The sequence below is a fragment of the Mobula birostris genome, chromosome X, assembly GCF_030028105.1.
Source record: "Mobula birostris isolate sMobBir1 chromosome X, sMobBir1.hap1, whole genome shotgun sequence".
Taxonomy (NCBI): Eukaryota; Metazoa; Chordata; class Chondrichthyes; order Myliobatiformes; family Myliobatidae; genus Mobula; species Mobula birostris.
In genome coordinates, this window is record NC_092402.1 from 27,929,773 (window position 1) to 27,947,132 (window position 17,360).

Below are 17,360 nucleotides of genomic sequence, written 5' to 3' on the forward strand. Positions count from 1 at the left end.
GACACAACAAAAACAAAGAGTGACACACATAAAATACTTAGTTTCTCCAGCATTAGGTCTGCTGCTCTGAATTTTCTGCATCGGAAGAACCTCTTGTGTTTAAAAAACAAGAATGACCCTGGGTTCAGCATTGACGTTGAAAGGCAAAAATGCTGGAAGCTGGAATAATGCACACTTTGACCACTAGCCAGTGCTGTTGCCTTTAAAATTGGTTTGTAAAGCAGTATAAATACTTCCGCACTTGCGCAAAGCTCCTTAACACAAATTACCCAATGTGTTTTCATGATCTGGAAACAATTTGAATATCACAAGTAGATTGCAGAAACTAACGTAAATTAAAGTTTAAAGTTCTGATTATCGCTAGATGATCTTATATGCACAGAGCAACCTATGCACAGAGGAATGAAAATGCCTTCAATGGAAATTTGCAAAGAATGCTTCAATTAGAAAAGCTTCTGTCTGCCAAAGCAGAAGGGTCTCAAGGTGAATGAAAGCAAAATGAAATGAGTATATTGGAATATTCCTCATGGACACTGAACATTCTAGAAATGGGAGACTGCAGGGAGAGGTACTTAACTGTTTTGCAAGATCAATTTTCTTCTGTGATTCAGAACTTTCTCTTGATACAAGCTTATGAAGTCTCCATTCTTTGACAAGTTAACAATAATACAAAGTTCATATTTCAGTAATTTCCAAAAATCAGCAATATACAGCAAGATTTAATGAAAAACATCAAAACATTAACAATTACCAGTAAATTAACATTTCAGTTCATTTAAAATGGACCAAGAATATTTTTACAGTAACGTACAAAGACTGCTTTGGTACATCTGAAAATGGCTCTGTAGAGGCAGGTTCGCATTTAGGAGGGGGAATGCCTTCTTAATAACCATAATTTCAAGTCCTGTCAGAAGCAAATCCTGATGATTTTATGATCATCCAAAACTCAGTCGATATTTTAACTCACAATTAACAGTTTAGTAAGAGATAAGTAAGCATCTTTCCAGGATTAAATCCGACACTTAACAGGAAGTTCAAAGGGCAGTGAAGTATTCCTCTGGCAGTTCAGCCATCAGGAAGTCAAGATCATCTGCAAAGAAAAAGCAAAAATTAAGTTGTAGGTAACTGGGCAAGTATGGTAATTTAGAGTTTAAATCTCCCACTCACAGGAAATATTGAAATTTATTATCCTTTAATTTCTGCAGTTGATTTACAAAGAACATTAGATTAATCAAAGACATTTTTGACAAAGCAAACTAAACTATTTGGCACATTAATGCAAGTATTTAATGTCGCATGGCTTTTGTAAATTTCTCAATTAGTAACCTCTAAATTTAATTTTGTCTGAGTAATATTTATTCTTAATCAACATGAGGAAAAACTAGTTGAACACTGTCAACAGGATCCTGCTACTGAACCCATCGTTACCACTCCGCGCACCCCACCCCCGCCACAGGAATTACTCTCCGTGATTCCCTTGCCCAGTTAACCCTCCCCAACTAATCTCTCTCCTGGTACTTATTCCTGCAAGCAGAAGTGGCATACTGGACTATCCACCTTCTCCCTCATCTTCAAATAGCCCTTCCAGGTGAAGCAACACTTCACCTGCAAATCTGTTGGGGTTGCCTACTGTATATGGCGCTCCTGATGCAGCCTTCTCTACATGAGTGAGACTTGATATAGATTGGGGTAACGCTTTGTTGAGCACCTTCGCTCCATCTACAATAAGCAGGATTTCCTGGTGCCAACTGTTTTAATTCCAATCCCCACTCCCATTCTGAGATGTTGGCCCATGTTCTCCTCTACTGCCACGATGAGGCCACTCTCAAGTTGAAGGAGCAACACCTCATGTTCTGTCTGTGTAGCCTCTAACCTGATGGCATGAACATTGATTTCTCCAACTTCTCTGGCTCCCCCTTACCTCTTCTCTTCACTTCACTTGCCTGTCACCTCCCCATGGTGTCCACCCTCCGTCCCTTTCTCAGATGGCCCACTTTCCTCTCCTATCAGATGCCTCCTGCTTCTGTTTTTCCACCTATTACTTCTCAGCTTTTCACTTCATTCCCCTCTCCTCCACCCACCTGGCCTCATCTATCCACCTTCTGGTTTGTACACCTTCCCCTTCCTCCACCTTCTTATTCTGGCATTTTCCCCTCTTCTTTTCCAGTCCTGAAGAAGAGTCTTGGCCTGAAACCTAGACAGTTTATTCCTTTCCACCGATGCTGCCTGACCTGCTGAGTTCCTCCAGCAATTTTTAATGTGTTTGTCAGAATTTCCAGCATCTGCAGAATCTTATGTTTTTGATTTGTTGATGTTTCTTTCTCCCACGGCATCCATAGTTTGAACCATTGATACAGATACAAATACACATAACAACACTCCAATCAAACAAGTCACAATCCTAATTGCAACTTTAGATGTCAACTCACATTTCTTTACCATTACTAAGGCAAAGCATCCTCAATGAGGCTTGGTAAAATCCTAGAAGCAATAACCAAAAGGTTGTTCTATGATGTGAATTTTGAGGTTTTAAAGAGGAATATGCAAATGCATGGATTTCTGGAGGCATGGCCACAAAGTAGTAAAGAATTGATGATGGACAATATGTAAAGTGGAGAGAACATACCAGGTAGAGAACTGACAGTATGGAAAATAAGACAGGAACTGTATTTACTCTCTAATTCTAGATTATTTGGCAATTTTGGGAGAGGAATATGAGATTGAGTAAAACTTAATGGTATTTTTTCAGGCCCGATAGATGATGATAAAACATGCGCTGGATCACATGCACTCAATTTTAAGTCCACTGAATTGCAGGGAAAAAGGACAGAAATTAAAATAAAAAAAACATTAGCTCACACAAGGATAAAAGATTTCATCAGGATGCAAAGATATTCAAAGGTGGGAAAACTTGGGAGTGATTGAGCTGTTATTTGCATACTTTATAATATTATAAAGACTAATCTGCACAGAACTTGATGGAGTTGCAAATTTCAAAGCTCCAATAAAAATTTTAGATCGCTAGATTGAGATCACAATACACAAGTATACCATTTTATCCCTTAGACTTTTTCTTGAAACTAATCTTTTGCATGGATAAAGTTCAACGTATATTCCAATGGTATAGATAAGTTACCCAATAAACACATTCAATTGCTAACCTTATCAAAATTTTCTCTAATTTTAAAACTGAAGTAGATCTCTACTTTGTTTCTGTTAATTTAGATCCAATTTTACCTCTTCTTCAAAATGAAAACATTTTACTTCAGCATCATTCTAAAATATTCCACTGAAATGATTATTTCTTTCAGCTTCTTGCCTCCAGAATTCATCAATTTCTTGTAATGTTGCCTGATCAATACCCCACATACACAAATTTTCCCCTTTTATACAATGGCTACTAAACCCCAAATACCCAAAAGATATATTTATATTTGCACTTCAACAACTGATATACTTAAATATATTTGCATCTATAAATATCTCAAAACATACAAATATTCCCTATATTTTTCTCAATTACACTACTTCACATTTCTCTACTTTGAACTTCATCCACCCAACCACCATCTAACTTCCTTAGTTATTTTTCTTAAGTTTGATATACTAGATGTCATTCCAAACAGAGAACCACACCAGATCTATTTGTTACTGACAGCAGGAAATGAGTTTCTCCATTAATTAAAACCCATAAAAGAAAGAGTAGGGATGTAATGCTTAGCACGTAACGTCTACGGGGGTTGCCAGCCTAAACAATTAAAGAATGTTTTCAAATTTCCCTGAAGGCATTCAGAAGCTGAAAAAATAAAAATAAATTACATGGGATTTAAAAATTGATTAACCAGAAAATATGTTACATTGTATTTGTGCTTCCACCTCCCAAATCTGTTCCTCTTTGTGCAAATTAACTGGTTTGTTCTTAAGAAAAATAGGTTCAGGAATAGACATCAAATGTAATTCAGCAGTAAAGAACTTCAGATGTCTCCTCCCATGGTCCAGATGTTTACATTAGTAACTTTCCTTATTCAATTTATCTCAAAAGACTAACTAAATGTAAAATATTACAGAGAAGATTTTTCATAAATGCAAGTTATTAAGATATCAATTGGATTTTAGGATGTTCAGCATGGAGTTTCCACTTAGTTAAGATATATGTAGGACAATACACAGCTTAAAAATTCATCCTGAACTTACATTAAATTTTTGTTCCCCAAATGCAAATGACTTAAATATTGAATTAGCTTGAACAATTTTTTTTTGAATATCTGATCTACCTGCTTCCCATTCTTCATCACATTGTCCCTGTAACGGCGTGCTTTTCCATTCAGGTATCTCTGAGCCTTCATTTCTTGTACTGGAAGATATAGTGGCGGAGCAGGAGATTTTGTCTGTGGTGACAGAATCACTACATTTTGATTCTAATAAGTCAACAGTGGATTGAAGCCCAAAGTTGTTCTGGAAAAAAATAACTTGGATGAACACAAGAAAATAGCAGAACTAGGTCATTAGACCTTTCAAGTCTATTCGACCATTTAACAGATATCCCACCCTGCAAAAACTCATTTCAGGGAGGTAGCACTCCCCCCCCCTGCCACCGGTCGACCTCCAAGGGTGTATGTAAAACTTTGTTTAGTGATTTTGTCTAATCTGTAAACCAAGTTGGGTATATGCAGCAAATGTAACATTAATATTATATCATATTATCATGTTTATTCTATTACAACTTTAAGCAAGTCTACAGGGAGTTAGGCCTCATCACGTGGACATCAATAGCGTAGCTCCTGGGCAGCTAGCTTAAATAACGTTAGCTATGCTAATGAATGAATGACACCTGTTAATCTCACCTCAACATGTCTTTTACATTTTAACCCACCATGGGCAATAGAAAAGTCACTGTTGCAAACAGTGCAGCGAGCAACATTGTCATTATTTTTGAGGTTGACTGTAAAGCCCACCCACAGAGAAAACTGATAGGTCTACTTTTTTGCACCGCAGACCGGCCGACTGTGGGGGGGGGGCGGGTTGGGGGGTGTTAATCACGACCAGAATATAGGTGATGAGTCAACTATAAGTCACTTATAAGTAGCTAATACACTCAATTTCATTTCTAAAAGGGATTATCTAACGAATTTAATATTAAACACACAGTGCATATTTTCCTCGCATGAATATAGTGATAAGTCAATTATAAATCAATAGCATAACATTTTAAGTAACGTTTGGATATTAAACACACAGCGCATATTTTCCTCGTATGAACATATAAAATCATTGCAACACACCAATATCGCTGAATCAGTGGGAGCCCTGGGCTTGTTTTCTTGCAACAAGACGGTGCCATCAAGGGGTGATGGGAGACAGCGATACTCGAAGGGGGTTCCTTATGTCCAACCTATTCTGCAATTTTGTTCTCGTTGCATTCATTGCAGAAAACCCTGCTTTGCAGAGATATCAAAGTTGCCGGTGAATGCAGCAGGCCAAGCAGCATCTCTAGGAAGAGGTACAGTCGATGTTTCAGGCTGAGACCCTTCGTCAGGACCAACTGAAGGAAGAGTTAGTAACAGATTTGAAAGTGGGAGGGGGAGGGGGAGATCCAAAATGATAGGAGAAGACAGGAGGGGGAGGGATGGAGCCAAGAGCTGGACAGGTGATTGGCAAAAGGGATATGAGAGGATCATGGGACAGGAGGCCCAGGGAGAAAGACAAGGGGGTTGGGGGGGAAACCCAGAGGATGGGCAAGGGGTATAGTCAGAGGGACAGAGGGAGAAAAAGGAGAGTGAGAAAAAGAATGTGTGTATAAAAATAAGTAACAGATGGGGTACGAGGGGGAGGTGGGGCATTAGCGGAAGTTAGAAAAGTCAATGTTCATGCCATCGGGTTGGAGGCCCACCCTCTGGCCCCCCCCCCCCGTCTTTCTCCCTGGGCACACATTCTTTCTCTCACTCTCCTTTTTCTCCCTCTGTCCCTCTGACTATACCCCTTGCCCATCCTCTGGGATTCCCCCCCACCCCCCTTGTCTTTCTCCCTGCGCACACATTCTGTCTCTCACTCTGCTTTTTCTCCCTCTGTCCCTCTGACTATACCCCTTGCCCATCCTCTGGGTTTCCCCCCCCCCTTGTCTTTCTCCCCGGACCTCCTGTCCCATGATCCTCTCATATCCCCTTTTGTCAATCACCTGTCCAGCTCTTGGCTCTATCCCTCCCCCTCCCACTTTCAAATCTCTTACTCACTCTTCCTTCAGTTAGTCCTGACGAAGGGTCTCGGCCTGAAACGTTGACTGTACCTCTTCCTAGAGATGCTGCCTGGCCTGCTGCGTTCACCAGCAACTTTGATGTGTGTTGCTTGAATTTCCAGCATCTGCAGAATTCCTGTTCTTTGCAGAGATATGTTGGAAATGGAAGCAATGTTTTCAGTGCTTCCGTGGCTATCTCAGGATATTCAGCCTTGACTTTGATCCAGAATGCCGGCAGAGACGTTATGTCAAACATACTTTTCAGCCCGCTGTCATTTGCAAGCTCGAGGAGTTGATCTTCTTCCCGCGCTGACATGGATGACGCGTGGGTAATGACCTCGCGTGCGTTCAAGTTCAACAGTGGGCGTGACAGGGAATGAGGAAAGGTGCAGCTGACTCATATCACCAAATCATATTGTTTCCTCGCGGCCTGGTGGTTGGGGACCACTCTTAGCACGACGAGAGACCAATCAGGATGCTTGCTCTCCCTCGCCTTCTCAAAAAAAAATCGATTTCTGGGATATTGTCTATAATTTCCGGGCGTTAGGGAGCCACTATCAATATGCGGGAGACTCCCGGACCTTCTGGGAGAGGTGGGATGTTTGCATTTAATATCATGGCAAGTCTAAGCTGGCCTCAGCTCCTTTTCTGTGCATTTCCTCCATAAGCCTCTATTCCTTGAGCTATCAAATATTTATCCAACTCCATGTTAAACACTTCTAATGATCCAGTTTCTATTATCCATTGGGGCAGAGACTTCCAGAGATTTGCCAGACTATGTGAGAATTAATTGCTAGATATCTTAATTTTAAATGATTGGCCCTTCGTCATTACGTCCCCTTGTTCGACTCTCCCACTAGTGAATACATCCCACCATCTACTCAACCAAGCCCCCTTGGAATTTTCTAAGCTTGAACAATATCACCCTCATTCTTCTAAACTGCAAGGAATACAGACCCAAAATTGTTAGCACCTCATGGTAGGATAACTCTCTTAATGAAAGAATTAGCTTGTGAATCTTCTTTGTACTTGAAAAGGATTTAGTGCTTTCCTGGCTTATATGACGAATAAACTCTTCTCGTGCCTCCAGCTGGATACAGGTATTGATTTTAACCGATGCTTCAGTGTTAAACTCTGCCATCTTCATCAGGCATGTCTATTCTGGTGGTATCTATACCCATCATCCATCTCTCCTGATTGGTTAGTCCTCATCTGCTCTCGCACCTTGTTTACAATCAAATTCCAGTTCTTACTTAGAGTGAGACCTTTGTCTTTGTTAAAAGTTCTTTTCTTCTCGTTTCATTTCAATGGCCTCCTTCACCAGCCTGTCCCAAAAGCCACTATGGAGGGAAGGCTGGGGCGGGCGGGGTTCTGAGTTGGATGATCAGCCATGATCATAATAAATGGCGGTGCAGGCTCGAAGGGCCGAATGGCCTACTCCTGCACCTATTTTCTATGTTTCTAAATCATAATAACAGTGCACTAAGGTAGTACAAGATAAAACAATAATAGAATGCAGAATAAAGTGCAACTGCTACAGAGAAAGTGTGGTGCAGGTTGCAATAAGGTGCAAGGTCATAGTGAGGTAAAGTGCAAGGTCAAGAATCCATCTCATCGTTCTAGCGAACCATTCAATGATCTGAACAGTGGGATAGAAGCCATCCTTGAGCCTGGTGGAATGTGCTTTCAGGCTTCTGTATCTTCTGCCAAATTAGAGGGGGAAGAAAGGATAAGGTCAGGAGTGGGAGGTCTCTTTGATTAAGTTGGTTGCTTTGATTTAATAGCCCTATGGCACTTTCTAGAAGGGAGTTTTTGGAAAAGGCAGCTGAAAACTTGAAATGAAGGCCGAAATGAAGGCCAAGATGAAGTATTCAAAACTGAGTGAGAGAATAATTAATAGGTTATTTCTCTTGGTTGTTGAATTAGTAAATGTCACAGACTGATGATTAAAAGTAGAAAAATGAAAGAAAAGCTGGAGGAACTGCTTCACTGCAAAAGCTCATGAGGAAATGGATTTGCTTTGCCAGACATTTTAATTAGATATAATTGAAAAGAAAGGGTCGAAACATCATTAAAGTCAAGGAAGTTTGATAAAATGGCTTTGAAGAGGTAATAGCAGCACATGATCATAGACTGAATAGACTCATACTGTGATGCAACTTTTATAGTTCTGTTTATTGAAATGCACTCAATGGAAGTATAAAATAAATTCAGATGTTAGCCAAGATAAACAATCCCACTGTGCATGTACGTTATTCATTGGTTTCTAAAATACGCAGAGGTGATTCAAGAGAGCAAGTATGAAATGCTAAAGCAGGATAGTTTCAGATGTTTTAATTGATTTAAAAAGGCATTTAAAAAACTCTCTCTACTTCCATCAAATTTACTTTATTTCTAAAAAGATAATTGGTTCTGTCATTTTATAATGTGTTCATTTCAATATGTACACAAATAATTGTATGTAAATTTGTTTTAAATTGTCATCTTGGAAGACTTTGCTGTTTGTATAATCACTAACTTGTAGAGTGAACAATTGCAGAGTTTGCCTCTACAGAGAACTTAACACAACTGGGAGCAGGCAAGGCAATAGCGTACATTTCTGATTTATTGACTTCTTAATTGCTGGGTCAAAGTACTGGACATGACTAAAGCTGGACAGAAAAGGAAAGGAGAGCTTTTAGATGAAGGGAAGATACAAAGGGGAAGGAGTTTCCTAAGAGAAGTTTGAGAGATAAGAAAGCATTTGCCTACTTAGTACTCCTATCAATGCAGAACCAGTTTTAGGAGCAGTATGACACCTTTTACATATGCCATTCTTACCTGGGAACTCTGGGCGATTTGGCTATGTATGCATACAGTAGAACCTTGTGGATATACCTTAATCACATTACTTGGTGTTATATTCAAATAATGATTTCGAACTGATGGAGAAAATACACCAACCTACAGATAGAAATAAAATACTGTTGGAAAAGGACAACTTCACGATTATTTTTGGATTACAGATTGAAAATAACCTAGCAAGATTTATAATCTTTTGATAGACATGTCATCAAATTCGCAAAATGCTTAAAAAAAATCATAAAACATTTTAAGAATTACACCTGCCACAGATGTAACATTAAATATTACCGTTGACTGCCGAAAGCATACAAAAGTGAAAATTTTACTTGGGTGTGTATGCTATTACCCTCTACACAAAAGCCAACCACATTCAATTGACGTTACATGAAGTAAAGTTAATAACCAAAAAAAACTGCAATGTTTAAGTATCAAGCTAACAACCTGCTTCAAGAGGAGCACTGTTCCAACTTTTAAATCATTTGGTTGATCAATCAGAAGTTGTCTGTGAATGGTACCTTGCATCTCACCTGTACAACAGTAATAAAGAATTAAGCTTCAAGCGAATCAAATTCCAGCACTAACATGTTGCAAGTATACTATTAACAATGCTTCATTTGCACAGAAGCTTTCTAAATATTGCTTATTGTAGAAAGCAAGCATTCTTTTAAATAGCCCCATTAAAGACAGGGATGTCTATAGGGGGAAATACATTTATGAATGAAGGGTACAGAAGAAAAAGATAGCATCCCAAGCATCACTCAAGGAACTTCAAAGATAATTAATTTAATACAACTATAACAATCTGGCTTCTAAGAAATTGAATGGAGATCAAATTGGTTTCGAGTCTTGAGTGGTTATCCTAATGCTGAATTTTGAATACTGGCAAATTGTATATTCTATTTTGAAAAGGACATTATGATACCGATAGCTTTTTAACAACAACAACCCCTCTGCAACACACGGGAGTACACTGTATTAGGATCAAAATAATAACTGCAGAGCTTTATAAAGATACAGGCTGTAATTATTAAACATTAGAAAACTTGACATTAATGCTTTTAATCAAGGAAAAATTGGCAAATCACATAATGTGAGCCTCTCAGATGAAACACCCCTTTTCAATAAAACTTTAATTGGTTTCAAAGGGAGAGAAGTAACTTCTTTAAAAAATTAGAGTTTGTAGGCCTTCAGACAGTGACAAATGTCAGATACCAAGATCTTAACTTACTAAGCAAACAGAACAATGATAAATATTGGATCCATCTGAGTTGCCAAATGTTGCAATTAAGCAAACCACAAGTGCTTTTAGATAAGAGATTAGAAAGGCTTAAGGTTACCAAAGAGACATTTTAAGCAGATAAAGATAACTAACTGATAGATAGAACCATGTTAATTTCAGTGATTGCAACCAATCTTACCTGTTCGATTTTATCTGTCAGACAAAACAGATGAACAATTCACATACGGTTTCACATACATTTTGGAAAGACTGAAGAACATACACAAGACATAAATATGCTCTGATCACAGGTGATAATTTTGACACCATGGCAGAGATACCATTTTCATGAGAATGCACAGATTACCGTCATGAATGAAAAGTAGGAATTGCTGGAAAGATTCAGCAGGTTGGGCAGTATCTGAGTAAAGAGAAACAGTCAGTTGTGTGGAGTTGTAACTGTTTCTCTCTCCATTGAAGCTGCCCGATCTACTGGGTTTTTCCAACATTTTCTGTTTTCTAGTTTAGACTTCCAACATCTGAAGCTTTTTTTTGACATTTCATTTGGAGCCAGAGGATTTGACTGAGGCCATAAAGAAATATTTTTCATGTATATTCACCAAAAACATTGCAACTTGAGAATTCAAGGAGATTCTGGAACATATTATTAAAAATGAGTATTGCATGCCTTGGTGGGTGAAAGGTTGATAAGTAAGCTGTAGCCCAGGCTGCTATAGGAGACAAGTTAGGAGATTGCTCGGTCAATTAAAGTGATTTTTAATCCTCGGTCACAGGTGAAGACAGCAAATGGGGTACCTTTACCAAATGATAACAAAGGTAAGTCAGGCTGGGTAGGGAAGTAATCGGGGTCAGGGATGGAGAAGAGGAGAAGCTGAAGCAAGACAGGTACTAATCAAAAATAGCCAGCATGGTTTCATCAAGGGAAAATCCCATCTGAGCAATTACACTAACTTTTTCAGAGGTAACAAGTATACATACCACTTTGGAAACTGTTGGGAGTTGTAGCACAACCTATCAGGGGAAAGCTGCTGCGATCAGGTCTCTGCCACCGAGCCTGGCTCTGTGGCTCAGAAGGGAAGGGGAGTGGAGGAAGAGGAGGAGAGTGGTGGCGATATAGGAATCAATAGTTAGGGGAACACACAGTAGATGTGAAAGGGACTCCTGAATGGTATGTTGCCTCCTAGGTGTCAGGGTCAGGGGCATCACAGATTAAGCCCACAGGATTCTTAAAGAGATAGGAGAGCACAGAAGTTGTGTACGTATTGGTACGAACATCAGAACTAGGAAAAGGGATAAGGTTCAGAAGAGCGAATATAGGGAGTTAGAATTGAAGCTAAAAAGTAGGACCTCAAGAATAGTAATCTCATGATTGCTGCCTGTGCCCCACACCATTGAGGGTAAGAATAGTTTGATATGTCAGATGAAAGTGTGGCTGAAGAATTGGGGTAGGGGGGCAGTATTTCAGATTTGTGGATCATTGGGATCTGAGGAAGGTGTAACCTGTACAAAAGGGACATGTTATATTTGAATATAAGAGGGACCAATGTCCTTGTGGAGAGGTTTGCTAGAACTGTTGGGGAGGATTAAACCTAGGTTGGCAGGGGGATGGGAACCAGAGTGAAAGATCAGATGATGGGACAGTTGGTGTAAAGGTAGATGCAATGTGTAGTGAGACTGTGAGGAAGGGTAAGCAGTGGATAGGGCATAAATGCAGTCAGTTGAATGTGCTGAAATGTGTTTACTTTTAATGCAAGTAGTATCCGGACCAAGGGTGACGAACTTAGAGCTTGTATCAGAATACGTCTATTAAATACTTAAGTTAAAATAAATAATGCAAAAAAAAACAAAAGTAATGAGGTAGTGTTCATGGGTCCAATGTCCAGTTAGGAATCAGATGACAGAGGGGAATCGCTGAGTGTGCCTCCTTCCTGACGGTAACAGTGTGAAGAGGGCATGTCCTTGGTGATGGGGATCCTTAATGATGGATGCCACCTGTCTGAGGCATCGTACATTGAAGTATGTACATGGGACTACAGTGTTGTGGCCATTACAGAAGCTTAGCTGTCACAAAGGCATGAATGGCTACTGGAAGTTCCAGCATTTAGACATTTCAAAAGAGATAGGGAGAGAGGGAGGTAAAAGAGGTGGGGGAAGTGACATTGCTAATCAGGGATAGTATCACAGATGCAGAAAGGGAGGACGCTGTGGAGGGATCCTCCACGCACCCCCTCCCCTGCCAAAATCCCAACAGGAACATTAAGGAACAAATTAGTAGACAGATTTTGGAAAGGTGTCAAAATAATAGGGTTGTTGTCAAAGGTGACTTCAACTTCCCCTAATATCAATTGGTACCTTATTAGTGCAAGTTTAAATACAGCAGAATTTGTTAGGTGTGCCCAGAAAGGTTTCCTGGCACAATATCTGGACAAACCGACTAGCGTCAAGGCCATACTGGATATAGTATGAGGAAATTAACCTGGTCAGGTGATAGCTAACTCTGTGGGTGAGCATTTCAGAGACAGTGACCACAACTCTCTGATCTTTAGCATAGGTGTACAAGATGATGAGTGGCATTGATCGTGTGGATAGTCAGAGGCTTTTTCCCAGGGCTGAAATGGCTAGCACGAGAGGGCACAGTTTTAAGATGCTTGGAAGTAGGTACAGAGGAGATGTCAGGGCTAAGTTGTTGTTTTTTTTTAAATGTAGAGAGTGTTGAGTGCATGGAATGGGCTGCCAGTGACGGTGGTGGAGGCGGATACGATAGGGCCTTTTAGGACACTCCTGGACAGGTATATGGAGCTCAGAAAAATAGGGTGCTATGGGTAACCCCAGATAATTTCTCAGGTAAGGACATGTTTGGCACAGCTTTGTGGGCTGAAGGGCCTGTATTGTGCTGTAGGTTTTCTATGTTTCTGTAACATCAGACAAGGTTAGGAGCAGACAAAATGGGAAAGTATTTAATTGAGGGAGGGCCAATTATGCAGCTATTAGGTCAGAACTTAAACTGAGCTGTTATTAGGTCAGAAATGGGAGCTTAATTTGGGAACAGATGTTCCAAGGGAAGTGTACAACGGAAACATGGAGGTTGTTTAGGGAACAGTTGCATAGGGTTCTGGATAGGTTTGTCCCATTGAGGTAGGGTGACAGAACCATGGTTGACAACAGGTGGAGCATGTAGCCAAGAGGAAGAAGGAAGCATACATCAGACAGGTTTCGAGACTTATAAGGTAGCCATGAAGGAGCTTAAGAAGGGACTTAGGAGAGCTAGGAGGGGATTTGAGAAGGCCTTGGCAAGTAGTATTAGGGAAAACCTAAGGTGTACTACACACACATGAAAAATAGGAGGATAACTAGAGTGAATGTAGGACCAATTGGGAATAAAAAAAGGAAACGTACCTAGAGTTGGAAGAGGTAGGGGAGGCCCTTAATGAATACTTTGCTTCATTATTCACCACTGAGAGGGACCTTGATGAATACAAGGTCAACAAAGAACAGGGCTGTGTCAAGATTATGAAAGAGGTAGTGTTGGAACTTTTGAAAAGCATTAGGACAGCTAAGTCCCCAGGACCATTCAGGATATACCCCATATTACTACAGTAAGTGAAGGAAGAGACTGCTATGCCGTTGGCAATGATCTCTGTCTCCTCACAAGGAGTAGTACAAGCAGCTTGGAGAAAGGCAAATGTTATTCCTTTGTTCAAAGGTAATAGGGATAATCCTGGGTATTATAGACCAATGAGTCTTACATCAGTGGTGGGCAAACTACTGGAGAGGATTCTTAGAGAAAGAATTTATGCACAATTGGAGAAGCAAAATCTGATTAGTGATAGCACAGCTTTGTGAGGAGCATGTCACGCTCCAAGAGTCTGATTGACTTTTGAGGTAAATTGACGAAGGTAGAGCAGTGGATGTGGTGTATGTGGATTTTACTAAGGTGTTCAACAAGGTTCCCCATGGTAGGCTGATTCAGAAAGTCAGGAGGCATGAGATCCAGGGAAACTTGGCTCTGTGGATTTAGAATTAGCTTGCCCACAGAAGACATAGGGTGACTGTAGATGGAGCTTATTCTGCCTGGATGTACTTAACTAGCAAGTGTTCCACAGGGAAGTGTACTGGGACCACTGCTCTGTGATTAGATAATGACTTAGATAAGGAAATGCAAGGGTGGCAGTAAGTTTGCAGATGACAGAAAGGTTGGTGGTGTTGTGGGAAGTGTAGAAGGGTGTAGAAGGTTGTCGTAGGTTACATACATTGACAGGATGCAAAATTGGGCTGTGAAGTGGTAGATGGAGTCCAATCTCAAAAACTGAAATGATATATCTTGGAAGGTCAAACTTGAAGGCAGAATACAAGGTTAAGGACAGGAATCTTAGCAGTGTGGAGGAACAGAGGGATCTTGGGGTCTGCATCCATAGATTCCTCAAAGTTTCCATGCAGGGTGACAAGGTGGTTAAGGTGGTGTATGATGTGTTAGCCTTTATTAGTCAGGGGATTGAGTTCAAGAGCTGCGGGATAATGTTCCAGTTCTATAAAACTCTGGTTAGACCACACTTGGAGTATTGTGTTCAGTTCTGGTCACTTCATTAAAGGAAGGATGTGGAGGTTTAGAGAGGAGATAGTGTCTGGACTTGAGAACATGCCTTATGAAGAAAGGTTGAGCAAGCTAAGGCTTTTCTCTTTAGTGTGAAAGAGAATGAGAGTTGACTTGAATAAAGTGTACAAGATCATTATTTTCTCAGGGTGGCAATGGCAAACATGAGTGGATGACTAGAAGAAAGTATGGACATGTCGGAGGTAATTTTTTTTTTAAATATACAGAGAGTGGTGGGTGCATAGAACACACTACCAGAGGTGGTGGAAGAGACAGATATATTACGTATATTTAAGAGACTCTTAAACAGGTCCATGAATGAAAGGAAACTAGAGGGCTCTGTGGGACGGAAGGGTTAGATTAATCTTGGAGTAGGTTAAAAGGTCAGCACAACATCATAGGCGGTAGGGCCTGTACTATTCAATATTCTAGGTTCAAAATAGTGGATTCCAGTTAATTGGGACACTTTGGAACCAGTACAATTTGGCCCAATTAAGCAGCTGCCCCATTAGCTGAGGTTTCACGGAAATATTTAAAAAGATATTAAAAGGAAAACTACCATTTAACTGAGTAACAAATTATATATTTAAATTAAACACAGAACAAATGAAAACACTACCAACACTACTACAGTACTATGAAACTGTATTAGTTCCTAATAGTTATCGACAGAGGAATTCATCTAATGTACTCATTGTTCTTTTGATTGACTGTAAATAAACAATCAGCGCAGACACCTAGTGCAGAGGGCGGACTGCCTTCAAACAATGTTTTCAATGATTACATCTTCCAAATCTTCATTTTCATTGTAACATTCAGGATGATTGTCCATACCTTCAAACTCTTTGTAGTTCTTAACTTGGAAGTAGAGAAATAGTTCCATTTTCATTCCCAGCCATTTCTGGCATCTGAATGCTTGCAACCACAATGAGCAAAACAGTTCTGAGTTGTCTTACTGCTTATTTCTTGTGAACTATCCGTGACAAAAATCACTGCTTTTTGAACCCAAACACACGCAACTGACGCCATTTAAAAACTGTTCACTCTAAGTACAATGCAATGTCTAACGGTCATTCAAGTGAAAACGACTAACGCTAGATAGAAACTGTTCGGCAACTGTCTCCTGTCCCAATTAAGCAGCATTGTGTCCCAAATAAATGAAGAGAATCCCAGCTATTTTTTCGATTATTTTTTGTTCTTTAAGAGTTGACCCAAATAAACAGCTACCCCGATTAGCTGTCAGCCTAATTAACCAGAATCCACTGCATATTAATGAGGATCATACAGTTGATGTAGTCCACTTGGATCAGTAAGGTCTTTGATGAGGTCCTACATTGCAAACAAGCTCCAAAGGTTAGAGTCCACAGAATCATTGGCAAGTGGGCAAATTGGACCCAAAATGGGCTTTTAATAGGAAACAGAGGGTAATGGTGAAAGTCCGTGACCAGTGGTATATCATAGGGATCAGCCCTGGGATCCTTGCTGTTTGTTATGTACATTACTGATCTGAACATTCATACAGTAAGTATGATTAGCAGATTAGCAGTTGAAATGAAATCTGATCGTGTTAGTGATAATGAGGAAATATGTAGGCTAGAAAAAATTATTAATCAATTGGTAAGATCCGTAGAGCAATGGTAAATGGAATTTAATCTTGACAAGTGCAAGACAATCCAGATCGAGAGCTAGAAGGGTAGGCCTATACAATGAGAGGAGGGTCCGTAGTATTAAGAAACAGAGAGAGCTTGGTGTACTAATCCAAGATTCCTAAAGATGGCAACATAGGTAGATAAGAATAATCCCAAAGTTTTAGACAAGGAGCAACTGTCAGAATTAGATTGACCTGTTTTGTGATTTAGAAGGGATTATTTGCAAGTTCCCTGATGGCTCGGAGTTCATTAATAGCTACTCATTTAGTTTCAGAAAGTGCAAGTTTTGACTGTCTACATTACCCACAGAACAGTACCCATTTACTGTGGGAAAGGCAAGTATGTTACAACTGCTGTAAAGAATTGTAACAAGCAATTTTTACTCCATGCTTCCCACTGGAATTGTATGTTTGTAGTACGAGTATGATGCTCACTACAGTTCCATAATGTGCATATCCTTCACAAATTATTTACTACTACTTTGGCAAGGCATAGTGAAGATGAGAAAAAGGTATATGCCTATGAGATCTTGTTTGTCAATATTTTCACCACGTTCAGCAAAGACAAAGAGTTTGAGAGAGTATGCAAAATAAAATTAGCCAAAAACTAACACATTCCGATGAGACAGGAAATGCAAAAGGGAAACAAAGAGGGTGAGCAACATTTTGGGACAAACTGTCAAGTTTTTTTTCCCTTAACAGGGAAAGACATTATTCAAATCTTGTTTACAGTGACCAATTCAAAAACGAATTAAACTGTTGCCCTTTTAAAAGATGGATCAGTAAGAATAATACCAGACTTCCC

The 17,360-nt window shown here is 39.8% G+C and overlaps 1 protein-coding gene across 1 annotated transcript in view; it reads right to left on the reverse strand.

The window, feature by feature from the left end:
- Window positions 1–637: 637 nt before the first annotated feature.
- The window catches only part of hrob (homologous recombination factor with OB-fold), a 40,273-nt gene continuing 23,550 nt past the window's right edge, over window positions 638–17,360 (reverse strand). Inside the window, exons 7-10 of the mRNA XM_072249353.1 lie at window positions 9,518–9,603; window positions 9,053–9,175; window positions 4,275–4,455; window positions 638–1,090 (exon numbers count right to left, since the gene is read on the reverse strand). Coding sequence (XP_072105454.1) covers window positions 1,035–1,090; window positions 4,275–4,455; window positions 9,053–9,175; window positions 9,518–9,603 — 446 coding nt within the window. The 3' untranslated portion in view covers window positions 638–1,034. The remainder of the gene's footprint in view (window positions 1,091–4,274; window positions 4,456–9,052; window positions 9,176–9,517; window positions 9,604–17,360) is intronic.